This window comes from Neolamprologus multifasciatus, chromosome 11 (assembly GCF_963576455.1).
Source record: "Neolamprologus multifasciatus chromosome 11, fNeoMul1.2, whole genome shotgun sequence".
NCBI classification, from domain to species: Eukaryota; Metazoa; Chordata; class Actinopteri; order Cichliformes; family Cichlidae; genus Neolamprologus; species Neolamprologus multifasciatus.
The window spans coordinates 28,670,690-28,687,434 of record NC_140449.1 but is presented as its reverse complement, the minus strand read 5'-3'; the positions used below and the strand labels follow the sequence as shown (position 1 = coordinate 28,687,434).

General features: G+C 38.1%; 1 protein-coding gene across 1 annotated transcript in view; it reads left to right on the top strand.

Annotated features, from left to right (window-relative positions):
* Positions 1-6,156: 6,156 nt before the first annotated feature.
* Positions 6,157-16,745, top strand: part of sh3bp5b (SH3-domain binding protein 5b (BTK-associated)) — a 36,805-nt gene continuing 26,216 nt past the window's right edge. Inside the window, exons 1-3 of the mRNA XM_085177461.1 lie at positions 6,157-6,540; positions 7,580-7,642; positions 12,170-12,298. Of these exons, the coding sequence (XP_085033587.1) occupies positions 6,463-6,540; positions 7,580-7,642; positions 12,170-12,298 (270 nt within the window). The 5' untranslated portion in view covers positions 6,157-6,462. The remainder of the gene's footprint in view (positions 6,541-7,579; positions 7,643-12,169; positions 12,299-16,745) is intronic.

The window sequence follows — 16,745 nt, the reverse complement described above, 5'->3', positions numbered from 1 at the left end:
TCTTTTTCCGTTTTTGGCATTGTGATTATTTCAATTACTACGATAAAGAGCGGTTTTACATGGATAATGATGCCTGTGGATACAAATTCCACATTTCTTTAGCAATTTCCCTACTGAAGGCGGATTTTTCAGTCTGGCACAAGTCATATATCACAGTGACAGTAAGCTAGTAGCCATACAATCACACAGAGGTCAATAAGCCAGAGTTTTGACCTAGGTTACAGTGAGAGGACACTGTAGTCTGCTTCTTCCTCTTTATAAGGGTTTGACATATCCTGTTATTCAGACAAATCACCAGCTCCCAAGGAGAGACAAAACATGCTGATACGACTGGATATCCTTCAGCGCCCACAGGACAAAGGGAAGTCTTTCAGCCAGGAAAGTTGGACTGTGGTCCTGAAGGGAGTGGAGAGAGTACGTCTGAATAAAGATGTGTGTCACTGTACAAAACCTGCACCTTGACCTTCAGTGTTACTGATAAAGTACATGAGGACATCCGGTCCACTATTTGGGAGCTATGACAGAACCGTCAACAGCTTTGAATGGCTAGATTCACTCTAAATTTATAGTCAGAGTAAAATTAACGCTTTGACTTATTTGTCAATATCAGAGTTTGAAACATGCTTGGTTGGTATTGTTTAATATTGATAAAACCATGTAATGGTTTGACTGGAAATGTCTTTGCTTACTAATAAAATAATGATGTTGTGCCATATGTGATAATACCTAAATAACTTTGTATCTGTCCCTTTGTATGCTTTTGTACAGTTATGGTTATATAACCACAGCTCCATTCACTTGTATTTTGAAGTCAATTAATATGCTCAAAATGACAATACATACTAAACATGGACATACATGATTGCTAGTATTATTAGCAGTGCTAATTTTTAAAATCTATTTTTAGATTTTGATTTTCTATAGTTATTACAAGAGGATTGTTATCAAAAACTACTCTGACTACAATAACTGAGGAATGAAAATCTTACACTTTTGAAGAAATGTTTAAGAACTTCTACCTTTCCTTTAAAATATCAAGTTATTATTTTATTTTTAATATTTGAAATGTTTGTCCAGTGTCAAAATGGCATATTCACAGGCTCACTTGAGAGTGCAGACATTATCTATTTAACTATGTATGTATATGTGTTCCAAATCTAAATGTTGGACTGTAAAATAAGGGTTGAAATGTAAACATATTGAGTGAAAAACACTTTTTAAATCCATATTTTCAAGTATGGTTCTTTTATTGGTTTGCACAGTGAATCGGTTGGCTGGAGCCATCTTTCCTTTGAATACAAACATACATGTTTGACTTTGAAAGTCCTTCGGAACGACTCAAACGTACAAGAGGACAGAGGGATGCTTTTATCTAAAGTGCCTTTTACCATCATGAATACATCTTATTTATTATGAGTGAAGGTTATGTGATATAAAATGTATCATGAGTGGAAGATCATCAGCTTTTTAAAGCCTTCATGATAAACAGATGTATTATTTCAGTCTTGATATATGCGTCTCCATCACATAAACTCAATGAGAAGGTTCCTGGGAAAGTGATTTGAGTTCTTTTTCTTTTTTCTTTCCTTTTTCTGATCAGTTGATTTTGTCCTTCTGAGCCTCTTCATCAGCCTTAACCCTTGAGGCAAGTAAACACATTGAGTATAATGAAACCTGTATAATACCACCTCAGGCCACTGTCTTTTAAATCTTTCAGTGCATTCTTCTCTGATAAGTACTAGGAATGACAACAAAGATGTGAAGTGTGATGCCAGTACATGAAAAGAACGTCTGTCTCTGTAACAAACCTTGTTTACTTTTACAGCTCTGAAATTCTTTGATATGACTTTTGTGGTCACTTGTATGCAGAAGGTTGTCGTGTTTCTTGGTGTTTTTAGTTTGAGGTTTAACTTGCAGTGTTCACCAAGGCTGTCAAATTAGCATTTAATTATGCCACTATGCTCAGGTAAATGGAGTTAGCTTAATGCTGAAAAAGTAGTATTTATTAATTTATGTCATTTGAGTTTATACATTTATACACTACCAAATTCCTTGGATCCTTCTTTTCAGCGTCCTCGTCTTTTGAACCTTGGGTTGTGTCCACTCCAGTCATTCTGACACTTGAGTATTTTGTCAACATTTTCTGTTGTCGCTTTCTTTTTTATCTCAGTCATATTAATACAGTACTTGTGTGCACGACTGCAGTACCCCAAACATTAGCACATATGCTGCTGCTACGCTTTTTATTCTATGCTCTGTGCTTTGTGGACCTCTACTTAATGTGACGTGTTTCTGGTTTTATTCCATCCACATAAGTGGTTTAGTGCAGCTCTCTTCTTGTGTTATCTGTCAAAAAATGGATGAAATGAGTTCTATTGGCTTTTTTTTATATCATACCTCAAATTTCTATTGAGTAAAAGTTATTGTACAATAATTTTCTTTATAAATTTATCACCCACCTTTGCCACCTTGGTCAGCAGATGCCAAGCCTGCTATCTGCCACCACACCAGTGTCCCATAATGAGTCCATGACGATGCCAGCCCAACTGCCACCGTGCTTCTGCTAAGTCTTCAGAGAACTGGCCACTTGCCATGCTCTTCCACCACCAAGTGTTGGAAAAGACTCCAGTGGGGTTACATGCCCTTCATTAAGCCCTATCAAGCCCCAATTTCAGTCACCATTTCACCGCCATAGCTGGCCACCTGTTCTGCCTCTCCATCATTAGCCACCACCTCAGCACCTTGGCCACTTGAGAAGCTCCGCCTTCACAGCCATCCTCCTACTAAGCCTCCAGAGAGATTTCACCTTCACTGGGCTTTTCTGTGGCCGTCAGAATTGTTCCACCTTATCCACCGGGCCACCTAAGTGTTGCCTTCTTTGTCATTGCTCTTATGTTCTATCCCCAGTGCTCGCAACCTTTTTTTAACCCCAGATCAGTCTCCCTGTCCTACTCCAGCAAATCCTGCAATTTCTAACATCAGCTGTGACAGTGAGTCTTGCAATGTGTGCATTTCCAGAGCACCACTAGGGCTCCTTGGCAGGTATTTACATGTCTGTAAACCAATTTAGTCAACATGATTACATCATACCTGTGCAAGATATAGTTATGAAACCTTATTGTATTGGCAAATTAAATGAAGGCCAAGTCTGATGATATTGATGTAGTTGCCAGTGTGAGTCCATTGGACCTTTTCTTTCAGACATCATTTTACTGGGAAATGAGGCTTTTTTTCCTCACAAAAACTGTAACTGATAAACTCAGTTGTGCAACAGGAACAAGTCTGAGCATGGTGTTGACAAGCCAGACAGACAGTAAGCTTTCACATCCATAAGCCAACAGACATGTTTCTGTTAAACTGAAAATTATTCTGTGCAGCTACAGTATGAAGACATTACATGAAAAGGTCAAGGCCACTCAATAAGACAGCCAAAGAGGGGATGTTTACAAATTTGGAAACAGCTTTCATGCGTCAGCTGGACAGTAAAGTTTCTGCTTTTAATCTAATTGAGACAAAATGCTGTTTGTGTACACAGTAGAGACAAAGTTTTTCAGTGTCACTACACATTATTAAATTCAATATTTAGTCTGTTTGGCATATCAGTTATGACATTAAAGTCTTTGATACTTTTCCACAGAACTATATTTTACGTTTTTAAACCCAGACTTATAATTAAGTCGGTGTCTATAATCATATTACATGCTGTTTCTTAGTATTTTAATTTTTAACTAAATGAAATGACTTTTATATGGAATTTTTTGTGGCCAGTGATGTGGATTAAGGAGAGTTACAACAGAATTGCTTGTATCATGAAGAAATGTCAGTTAGTGAGATTAATAATAACAAATTTCCAAGAATAGAAAATATTGAGGGATTCATCTTTATGCCAATAACCCGGAAATGTGTGTCATACACAAACAAGAGACACACAAGATGCCCTTTCAGTGCAAAGGGCAGCGCCTGTCACACAGGGAAGGCAATGTGGATCATGCTGTTTTACAGTGAGATAGCATTATATATTAAGGTAGCACATTTTGGAATTTAGATAAAAACACATTCACATAACAATATCGTAGTATATAACTGAATAAAAAAAACGCTGTCACCTCTGTGAATAAAGCAGTAACATTTTTATAGCAATAGTTTTCAATCGTTTTTCCACATGAGGTTCTCTTAAACTAATGTTAAAATGTATCAATAAGAAAAATCAGATAATAACACAACTGACCTTAATAAGAACATTATTGAACATGTGATCCAAGTTGTGGCTCCCGCTATAGTTATTGTGTTGGCTAATGGCTGTAACATTAACTAGTGCTGTAAAAGGCTGACTTGGAGCAGGTATAGCAATCACTCAGCAAAAAAAAGCCCATTAAAACCACTGACAGGTTCAGATGAATGACACTGTTTATTTCATTGCATTAGATTATGTAATGCTTTGCTGAATAACCTTGAATGCTGGCATTATGCTGGTTTGACTTTTCCATCTAAAGCAGGTGTGGACCATTAACTTTCCCGAGTGGGCACAGCTTATTGTTGCCACAATAGTTCTGATTTCTCATGCTGCTCCTTGGGAAAATTAATCATCCACTGCTGATCTAAACAATGCTGAAATCCAGGTACATCACTCTATGACAAAGGCACTCCCCAGTGGCAGCAGCCTCATCCAGCAGGATATCAAGCATCTGTGGGATCCTCTGGACCAAGCCAAAGACCTGCCATACTGCCACAACATTGAGATACCAGGCACCACAGGACAACACAAATGTGCAAACCAAGGCAGACCTACACAGTATAAGGACTGTGGTTTTAAATTCATGCATACTGCATGTTTTATATATGTGCTTATTTGCCTATGGAAAAGTCAGGGTCCAAGTGAACTACTGATTCATCCTCCACTAACATGATGATTTTAAGGATCCAACAAAGTCCAACAGTACATAATTTTCTTAACTGTTATCCAGTTCAAAGTTGCAGGGGGCTAGAGCCAATCCCAACAAATATAGGGCAATATCCTAAAGGTATACAGGTACTGTATTTTTATGTACTACTCTATAAGTTCCACACTTTTACACTGATTTTCTTAATGGGCTCTCCTTTTGCCAGGCAAACATGGTAAATAAGAATTCAGTCTTAGTACTTTAGTGCAAGGATTGTAGGTATGCAACTTATGCTGATATGCTTGGCTAAAGTCCTCTAAAAAGCCAGCACTTCATAGCCCCGCACTTATACATAGGTAGAATGCTTTGATGGAAAGGGAGTGTTAGCAGAGCTCACGACTATTAGAAAGAAGCACGGACGAGGAATTCAGTGGACAGTTTTCATTATATTTAACACTGTATACTTTCACCACCAAGCATTTTTGGTTTTTCTGACTTCATTGTTTTTCTATGGGAGGGCTAAGCTACTGTGTCTGTGTGTGGTTTGCCAGCCACACAATAGCAGAGAGAAAAGCTCTCCAGAGGGTCATCACCACTGTCCACAACGTAACTGAATGGCCTCTCCTCTCCCTGGAAGATCTTTACATTTCCTGCTGCCTTAAAAAAAAGCCCAGAGCATTCTAAAAGATCCATCCTACCCTGGACACTTTCTGTTTGAACTGTTGCCCTTAGGCACACATTTCAGGTTTTCAGGTTTTAAAAATATCTTTCATCCAAAAGATGCTTTTTTTTTTGTTAAAAGAATGAACTGTGCTAGTATGCCCATAGAATGTTAAATGTCTCTAATGTGTGGTATACATATATGCATGTATACTTTGCCTTTGCACTTTGCATCCAATTTTGATTTAATGATGATTTTGATGTGTAATGACAATAAAGATATTATTATTATTATTGTTGTTGTTGTTACTATTTTACCTTTACCTGGATAAATAATGGCCACACTAACTAACTGAACCGCTTGGTGGTACAAACTAGTTACATGAACGTACGGCTAGGCCCATATTAAGCTTCAGTTGTTATCTCCGTAACACATGTTACATAGCAAGTGTTTCTTCGCATTTTCTTATTTTCTAACATGTTTGTATATGGGAATATAGAAAGAGCATTTAATTTAACTGAGATTTGCTTTTTGTTTTAAATAAATATATATTCATAAGCGTTCTGAGCGTTTAAAAGCCATCTCTAATGTTTCACCGCTGTATGGCACCAATAGCCCTCCCATACTCGGAGGGGGCGTTCCCGTTTGTGTCAGCTCTCGGGTCAGGAGGCAGCGGTCTCCGTGTGCAGGCACTGCTGAACGGGGAAAGACGCTACTGCTCGGCCGGGCTGATACCACCCGAGATGTTCCTCCTCGAAAAGCCGAGCGTTTAAAACCGAATTTTTAAGTCAGCGGTTTGAAGTAAGGGCGGCGAGTCCAGCTCTCGGTGACCGGCTGCGAGAGACAGATGAGTCTGCGGTGTCTCCGCTTGTAGTGAGCTCTGTCTTTGTTTGGCTGTGGTGTCTCTTCTTCAGCTCCGATATGGACCATTTAGAGAAGGAGCACAGGTCCGACGACGAGGCTGATTATGAAGACGAGGAGGTGGACCCCAGAATCCAGGTGATTAACCTTTACTTTTAAAGCATTAAGCGTGTTTTATTAATCGGTAAGGGTTCGTTGTTTTCCAGACAGCAGTACGTCTGTCTCCAAACCGCTGTAGCAGCTAACAGCGAAGTCCTAGCATGATTCAGCCCCTGGGTTTTCTTAGTAATTTAATTTTTGTCGTAAATACAAGGTAACACTGTTAGTCTTTGTCTTCTGTGTTGGTTGTGTGCAGATTGTTCTAGCTCCACTAATACTGGATGAAAGTATTATTCAAAAAGCTAGTCCAGTTAATTTACAGGCAAGTCAAAATTTAAATGGTAAAAGCCAGTAATAAGAGTAAAAATGTACTTTGTTATTTTAATATCAGGCTTTAAAAGTCATTTAATAAGTTGTTTAGTCTAGAAAAAGTAAACCTAAAAAAATTTAATGAATAATGATTAAATAAATGTTTGCTTGGTCAGTCCAAGCTTTCTAAAAAAAATGCAATTTACCAAAGAACCTAGATGTCTGGTAATAAATATATGACACTCCTGTTTGAATCGATGAATAGTAGTATTTGGGTTTATTTGTCGAAGATCATTTCACAGGATAACATGGAAACACCACCACGAAAAAGTTATTCATGTTGCCTCCTGTAGGGGCCATAGTTAGCATTTTCTTTACAGTGGTTTTTCTTTGGGTCCTGCAAGGAATACAGATTTCTTAATTTGTATCTCCAAATACTCAAATTTCTGGAATCAGAATTTGAATTTAAGGAATATATTTGATATCAGTGGACCATTGACAGTTTAACATACTGCACTCTTTTCTGCACCTTTTATGAGGGAAATTTAGCATAATGTACAATTCACAGTTTCAGTGGTTTTATTATTATTGTTATTTTTAAAGCACATTAACATTTTAAAAGCCATAGTTTACATTCCCTTCTTCCCCATGTTCACATAATTCTTTCCAGATGTTGCTAGTTTTTCTCTCCCATAGTTTTAGGTGTTGTGTTACATTATTATCTCCTCCTCCTTTTTGCTTCATCGCTTTGTCCTCATCTCTCTTTCAGGGGGAGCTGGAGAAACTCAACCAGTCCACTGTCGACATCAACAGATGTGAGACCGAGCTTGAGGTCAGTTATTTGGTGCACACAGTGTTGTGTGCATTGAATGTGTTTGTGTTTTTCCTTTCAGCGTAGTGGAGTTATGTTAGCTTTTGACTGATCAAGCAAACAATCATGCTTACATGACCCCCGTCAGTAATTAATACTTAACATCTACTTCATCTGCTCTTACAAAGTCATCGCTCAAAGAGATCAAGTGTTGTTTTAAAGGCTTCATAATATAGATACAGTTGGACCTTTCCTTTTTGAAGGGCAAATTTCATATAAAGTTCAGATTTTATTCCACGTCAGCAGGTTTCTGCCTACAAACTAACTTGTTACCTTTTTGTGTGAGACACTGACTTGGTGTGTTATATTACATTAAACTCATTTAAGCCTTAAAAACATTTTGCTGACAGCTGTATCCAAATCTATTTACAAAGATCAAGCATGTGAGCTTCAAAGTCTTGGCAAACCACCTCTATATAAAACAGTTTGACTGTTGTGGAGCTATAAGCCTGTGATGACCAAAACAGAAGGAATGTGCTGCAGAGACACGACTCTCACTTGGGCCGTCAAAAACCACTTAACTTGGTGAACTGATCTTTGATCCCATTAAAGCACAGAAGCAGCTGATGGCTTGCATTTATATAGTTCAGCAACATTGTGTGCATTTTTATGGGGCTGAAAGTCCAAATCTGTGTTGCACTGCACAAGTTGACAGTTCTTCATGGGGTTAATTGGGGCACTCAGAGGTTAAGCTTTTTTGCAGCACAGAATATAGTTGCTCAAATAAGACAAGAACACTTTTTGCACATCAATGCAGCTTATGATGCTCCACTGGTAAATATAAGCAACAATAATACGAAACTTAAATTATCCATTCACCCCAGCTGTGCACACTCAGCTTCAGAACTTCCCAAAGAAATCCATCCTTTTGTTTATGTCAGCAGCAGGGACACTGTCTTCTTATTTGAATAAAGGTTTCTGTTGTTGTTACACTAAGCAGTGTGATATCATACTGCTTTTGTTTTGCCTAAAGAGGCTTTTGATTTGAAACGTTTATGCTGCTGATGAGTAAAATAAAGAGGTTGGAGTAGTACCGATCCCAGTGTTGTGAAAAAGAAAATGTATCTTCACAGCAGTGACGCAAATGATATTTAATTTAGCAGATAACCACAAGTTGCTGACACACCGCCTTGAGCATGAATGTATTGAAGCTGAAGTGCGTCAGTGTCAGCAACCGAGCCCTGAGAGAGAGGACAGACACTCTGCACCTCAGTCTGCATCAGTAAAGTCTCAGAGACGGCACAATATAGAGCAAAGAAAAACAAAAGGAGTATGTGAGCAAATGTCTGCCAAAGTTCCTTCCAATAAAAGCTGAAAATAAGTACGTCTTTGACATTTTTAATTCAAGACAATTCTGTTTTATTTAGATGGCTCTAAATCACATTAATAGTCGCTTCAGGGTGCTTTATACTGTAAGGTAAAGACCCTACAGTATTAGAGAAAACCCCAACATCAGATGATCTCCTATGAGCAAGCTCTAGGTGACAGTGGTAAGGGAAAACTCCCTTTAATAGGAAGAAACCTTTAACAGAACAAGACTCAGACACAGGCAGCCATCTGTCCTGACCAGTTGGTTGTTAGGGGAAAGAAGAGAAAATGGAGAGCATAGGGAGACAGCAAAACACAGCTTATGGGAGAGAGACACAATTTAATGACATGCCTCATGTAAACATCAGAGGAGGGAAAAGAGATGAATGGAGAAGAAAAGTTTAGTGTGTCACAGAAAATCCCCCAGCAGTGTGAGCAGCTGGATCAGGGTCACCTGACTTTCTAATCATTCTTAGAAAGGAAAGTCTAACTTTAAAAGTAAAAAGGGTTTCTGTCTTCTGAATCCAAACTGGGAGCTGTTTCTACAGAAATTATTTCATGTTGACTAAGTAACACATTAGTTGGAAATGAAACAATGTCTGCTGAGGGTTTTGTAAGCCACATCTGACAAAATATGTGGAAACTCTACTTCTTTTGATAGACAGACAAGGACCAAAAGAGACTGTTGATTTTTTTTTTTTTTTTTTTTTTTTTTTACCTCAAACTTAAAAGTCAGTACTTTATCCTCTCATGTTCTGGGGGTCAGAGTTAAAAATATATACCATATGTTGTATCACTCTTTAATATTTCTGGCATAGTTTAATTGCTGACAACTTAATTAACAGAATTTAGAAATAATTCAGATAATCCTGAATTTATCTTAAGTTAAATTTCTTTCTTTAAGGATAAAGAATCACTGATTCTTGTGTCTCAGTTAAAGAGCTTTCAGTAAGTTTTTGAATGTTGTTGATTAGAGAAAACTTTTTCAACTCTTTTGGAAAATATTGAAAATGTTAATCCTGTGAAGTAATTAAGTGAAAGGGCAGAGGGCTTATGAAAGTCACGATGATTCATCTTCTGGGGAATGCTTATGTCTGAATCATTTCTTGACAGTTTATTGATGTTCAGGCATTTTCGTTTAAGCCAAAGTGACCCCATCGATTGAGCAACAAGAGTTTTCTCAATACACTATCAATGCACCAGTCGCTGCCAGTTGATGTGGAAGAAGTGGGCAGTGTTGAGTGATTAGAAGATCAGTGGCAGGTGGAGTAGAAGGGCATTTTTAAAAGTGGCGGTGTGGAAGAGAAGACTGGACAAGGAGTAAAAACTAGTTTGACACAACAGCCATGGGCTAAGATTCAAACTACAGGGGGAAAGTGAGGACTGACTGTCAGTAAGCCTGGAAAGCAGAATACAGTCAAAGTCAACTTTAGGTTCGGACATGAGTGAAAGCAAACTGCACTAAGTGTTGGTTTTCTGCTTCCTGTGCAGATCTGACACCTCAGACAGCTTCAAAATAGACCCTCACAACCTTGGCTTGTGAGTAATCTAACATGAGAGATTGCATCCTTGTTGAACCAGTACACTCAATACACTTTCCTCAATACTGAAAAGCATATTGAGAATTACCTTCTAGGGACCTCTAATACCAGAAAATATAAACTCGTAGGTGTTAAAAGAAATCTAAAGTTGATCATAACTTTTAGTAAATGTTATGTATTGACCACATAAAAGTTCAGCACACAACAAAACAAGAACTGTCACACCAAAATGCTATTTGGTGAGAACATCTGTCTTCTAGCCAGATCCAATTTCCATGGAATTTTCTAAAACGTGTGGAGTGCTAAACAAGCATCGTGCACTCTGAATGCTGACTAGAAACTAGCTTTTTGTTCTTCAACCTTAAATGTATATATATTAAATTACTTACCACTTTTCTGTTATGCACAGTATATAAGCGAACTATAACATCTTGTTTATTTTCAGTATGTTTACTTTAAATAAACAGTTATTACCCATGCACAATGAGACCAGAGCCTGAATTTAACACAGGTGGCATATAAAATAATTTATCATGGATGTGATTCTGTTTGGTATGAAAACAAGGAAGTATTTAAAGTTATGAGGATTTGAACAGTTGCTTTTCTGTAATTTGTTTACTGAATGTTTTTGTTTTTACTTACTGGATTTTTTATTTTTTTTGTTGTTGTGCTTTGAAGGTTTGTCTCTCATGCAAATTAGATGACTGTGATGAAACTATAGAGATAAATGTCTGAGAAGTTCCCCTTGTTTGTATAGTGGACAAACAAGGCTCTCTAACACTAAACAGAAAGGTCACTTCTTTTCAGTTAGAAAAGTGTATCAGACTAGATTTTCATGGACCGTGTTCATCAGACTGGCTTTAGTTTGTTTTTCAGTTTCAAGAAAAATGTGTCGGCTGTATCTGGGACATGGTCTGAACACGTTATCCAGGTTAAATTATGTTTAATGCTTGATAGTCAGTGATTTCTTTGCATTTTTCAAACACCCTTTTTTGGTTTGTTTTTCTCTTAAAATTCTTGGGTTTTCAAGGTGCTTTAATGGCTTGGCAGTGACTTACAAGAGAGGTAACAACAGGGCAAGTTTCATTTCCTTAAACAGCAACTTTATAAGCTGTGAGGTTAATAAAGGTCAGGGGTTAAGAGCTACACCATCCTTTAGAAGGACATGACAAATAAAGATGGATAGCAGCATGTGTAATTACTAATGCTGAGGCTTCTACTTTCTCCCCAAAAGAAATTCGCCACAAATTAAATTGCCAGAAATAACAGGAATATGCATAAACATCTATAACATAGATTCATTGCCTTGCTTGAAGGATGATCAATCACTAGAACATGTGGTTGTTCACCAAAGGCCTGTTTTGAACTGTTGTCTTTCTTTTAAAATACAATATTAAAAAACAAATGCACACATTTTGACGTTTTTAAGATGACTGATTTACTTGACAAGAGGAATATTTAAGTAAGTAGGGGAGTCTTCAAATGGTATAAGATTTTATCCTTTTTTGACAGTGAGTAAGCACAGGATTGATTTTTGCTTCTAAAGAAGCACTAGAGTTGTATTTGTCAGTTTTTGCAACCGCCTGTTCCTAGTTTGTTTTGACTTAAATTGCTAAAGACTTTTTTTTCTTTTGATCAGGATGCAAGACAAAAGTTCCGCTCAGTTCTGGTGGAGGCCACAGTGAAGCTGGATGAACTGATGAAGAAGATCGGCAAGGCAATAGAGGAGTCCAAACCTTATTGGGAGGCTCGCAGACTGGCCCGACAGGTTAGTGAGCAATGGAGGATGGAGTAAACATTCAAAACTGTCTTTAAGCACAGTTGGGCAACTCAAACTAATCTGTTGAGTTCAAGTCAAGCCTTAGATGTGGTTAAAGCAAGCCTTGAGTATTGACTTGGTTCAAAGCCAATTGCAAGGCTATTAGGTTTTAGCAGTGGCCAATAAAACAGGATTGCATCCTGTGATTTTTCCCTTCCTGGCTTTTATACAGCTAGTCTATACAGACGTACACATATACAGAATGTTTAGTTATGCATGACCTGCTGGTTGCTTTTTCTTTTAGGGGGCATGTCTCTTGCTATACATTTTCTTTGAAAAGCAGGTTGAATCTCAGCAAGTTCCCTATCAGCAACCATTGATGTATAAAATAGAAAGACTTGGTCAGGCCTCAGAAAGCTTTTAATTAGTTAGAATTTGAAATAAGCACTGAGTAAGTCGGAGTGAAAAACATTGTTCCATTGTCTACTGGTGTTCAAGCCTGATTGTGTGCACCAGTATTTATCTTTTTCCCCCTATCCTCTCCTGCCTTCTTTAATGGTTTCATCTTCAGTACTCTTAAAGTGACACCTGGTAATTGCATTCCTTTGTGTAGCTTTCTGGTCTTTGTTTTAATGTGTTTAAAGAGATAAAAAAGGGGGGTGAGTGTGACATGCAGACTAATTTCAGACTACATTTTCAGTTCCCCTTTTAGCTGAGCCTCGGTAAAATGTGTGTATGTGTAAATAAAGGGGAAGAAGCCACCTACACATCTTGATAAGAGCCCATACAGCTGTAAGTGCATATTTAGGCAGCAGTGAGACTCAAAAGACTTTATTGTTTTATAGGATTCTACTTAAGACACAGGTCTTACTGTAATGCTGTCAGTATTTATCTGTTCACATATCTGTAGATATGTGTTTGAAGGTTAACTTTTCACAGTGTGGTGAAATTTTGGCAATTTTGAAAGAGCTTCTGTAAAGTGACACTGTAGCTGGACTTCCCATTTTTTAGCATTATGACCTTAAACTAGGTTCTCTGAGAGCTGAGAGCGTTTCTGTTACTATTATGACAAAGGTCATATGGAAAAGTTTGTAGCAAAAAATATCAATTCCTAGAAGAATTTAGTAACATCCAGATGTGCTGCAAAGAGTCAAATATACTGCGGATTAGGTCAATGATGTGAAATATTCTGTAGAAATGGCTTGCAGTTTCTTGTTAACATTAATGCAATCTAGGGTACCAAGGTTCCTCTGTCAGTTACTCATTTTAAACCTTTTTTGCAAGGAAACACTGCATGTTGCTATTAAGAATGAATGCACAAAGACAAAAGTAAAGTATGAGATAAATATGTCAGGTATTTGTACAGAAGTGGCTCCTCTGGCGATCTTGCCAATTTTGGCCCTTGGGGGAACTGAGATGAGACTTCCCCGCACGTGATCGTTCTAGTTCCCTTTTACCTTTCCACTCACCTGCTAGCACAGTTTTACTTTGGTCTTCTCTGCTTGTTTACTTTCACTTTTTAACTGTGCATGAGCAAAAGAATTGTTATCAAAAGGCTATATTCACAATGAGTGCTTTTCATGTGTCCATAGAAAGGTCACGTGTTGAGAGTAGAATTTAAAAAGCTGAGGCCGGTTAGATGGTTATTCAGGAATGAAAAGTGACAGGGAAGACAATTTGAAATGCAGAAGATCATGAGTGAGCAAGGGTTTGTGCTTTCCTCTAGAGAGAAAAAAATACTTCAATTTTTATCCACTCTTCCTCCTTTATTAATGTTGTGTACAACTACACTCAGCGAGACCACACCACTCTTTCTGCTTGGTCAGCCAGGCGATGATAATTCGATACTGGCCTGACAAAAATAATCGGTTAAAGTTTGTGAGGGGCTTTTAGTTTGGCTCGTGACTTGCTAAAGATGACCCAGTTGTGGTATGCTTGGTGAGAGAAACTGTCCTCTAACTTGAAGAAAGAAAAGTAGCCTTTACTTTGTGAAGCATCTTCCCTTCTGTTCTGAGGAAAACATGTTTCAAAGTGACTGATCTGGACTGCTGTCCTCGTTAAGATAGTGGGTCACCCAAATTTTATTTAGTGGTGGCACAAGGCTGTATAACTGGAGTGCGTTTTCGTTGTTGTTTTGTTTCTTCCCCCATGTAGCATGCACATGTAGAAGAAAGAGATTGGCTATAAATGCCTCCTACTTAGGTTAAAGCAATTTACTGTTTTCCAATTTTCTCTCTATTAAGTCATTACATTAATGTCCTTCTTCTAAATGGCTTTAATTATCTGATTTTCACTTGCCAACTTAATTTAATTGAACAGTGTGACTATGTCACAGCAGCCTACATGTGACGTGGGTGACAGCAAAGCAGTGTAAAGTTCCTGTTATTTGATTGTTTACATTTTTTATTTACACACTGTGCTCACGCTTCTCTAAATGTGTTTGTGTTTGGAACATGTTATTCAAGGGGGGCTTGAAATGCTAATTTATCTCAACAATCCAGGTTTTCTCAGCACGTCTGATGTTAGAAAACAGTGACTTTGAAATCCCAGCCAGCTTGTCTAAGCCCAGTGTAGCTGAATCCACTGCCATAAACGTTTTCTGTCTGTTGTAGCAAAGCGTGCTTGCTCTGTAAGTGCCTCCCAGGACATGCTTAGTTGTTGTTATGTTTCGTATCAACAGTAGAGGATAAACATTTTGCTCTTTCAGTAAGCCAGTTCTGGTTTTGCTCTTAGGTCTTTTCATCACGTGTCACATTCTGTTCCACCCTTGTACCCTGACTTTCTCTTTGTCTTTTGTTCTCTGTCTCGTGACTCCAGTAGAGTTTCTTACTTGCAATAATTAATTGCACTTGTCTGCACCTGAGCATATAAAGGTAAAGCTTTGCCTGCAGTGATTCTGTGAAGGAAAGCTTTGGATAAGATTTTTGGCACATAACTCCACTTTGGGTGTTTGTCAGGCTTATGATAAATCTTTAATTGTTACGTGTGTGTGTGTGCACACATGCAATTTATTCAGGTAAGACTGTGAATGCATTTCATACTCCCACTAAATAGCGGGTTGTTTTATCTGATTTAATGAGCAGAACATCCTGTTGAGCTGACTGGGGGGGGGGTAATAAACAAAAACCCTTAAATTTCCCAACAAGTCTGTTCATCTTGCTTTCTGTTCATAGTAAGTCTCTCTCATAAAGTGCCTCTCACCCTTGAAACTATTGAGGCCTTTACAAGAATGTACAATCCGTCAGCTTCCTGTGGTCTAAATGTCGACATTATAAGTACTTTCCAGTAAAGACTGTGATCATAGATTTATTTTCTGAACAGATGGTGAGGAAAAAAGCTGCTGAAGCCAAAATAGAAAGCGTTGAAGCCTTTTAAAAGCAGCTGCTTATTCGAAGCTGTGACCACTTTTTTTTCTCTCTTTTTTGTTTTTGTTTTGAGGGTATCTAACCTCTCTAATGAAGCTGTCGAATCATGCAAATGGGTTCTGACACAGTTGGGCAAAACTCTTGCACCATTCCCTTGATGTCATTTACTTTAATCGCTTGCCAACTAAAAATATCTCAAATTAAAGAAACATGCTGGGACTCATTGTCACTGTCCTCGCGTAGCCTTCCATCGCTCACGCTAAGCCCACTTCTCAGTACAGCAGAGTGGGATGTTTGGCTTCTGCTCAGCAGAGGTTTAATGATGTAATTGGTGTTTTCAACACATCCTGCTTATATCTGTTTTGGAGGGAGCTTCGATACGCAGCTTTAGTTGTTTCATTGCTTTCTTTCTTTTGTAATTCTTTCTTTTCTTCTTCCTTCATTACACCTTTTCTTGTTTATTGCATAACAAATGCATCATTTTTACTTCCTGTATTGCTGTCCTTTCTGCATCTTTTGAATTCGTCCTTTCAGGGTTTTTTTTTTCTTTCTTTTTTTAACTTCTCTAGTCTTCACCCCTCTGGGCACGTTTCCTTTCAGCATTTTATTGTCATGTTGTATTTCTACTTAATGTTTCCCTTGTACACCTGATTGTTTTCCTTGGCCCTTCTCATTTTCCATCTCACACTCTCTCTCTCTGCTTTCGGCTGTCTTCTCTTATACGATTTCTTCATGTTATTTCAGGTTTGCCCTTTCTCCGTCATCAGTGTGTACACAACACTTGTCCTGACTTACTGCTTTGTTTTCCTGTTCACAAAATACTTGTCTTTCTCTCCATCAACCCCCCCCCCCCCCCCCCCCCCCACACACACACACACACACTCAGTTTGATAAGAAACAAATTATTTGCCATATTAGATAAGTAGCACCAGTGCCCAGGGAGAAGCGGTATTGGCTGATGGGTGTGACCTTGACTGTAGTTAGAAGAGAAAATAGAAAAGCAGAACTCAAAGTGTTAGACAATCTATATTTGCATGTAAGGCATCATGCTGGCAGCTAATGATTCATGAATGAGTAATTATGCAGGAGAA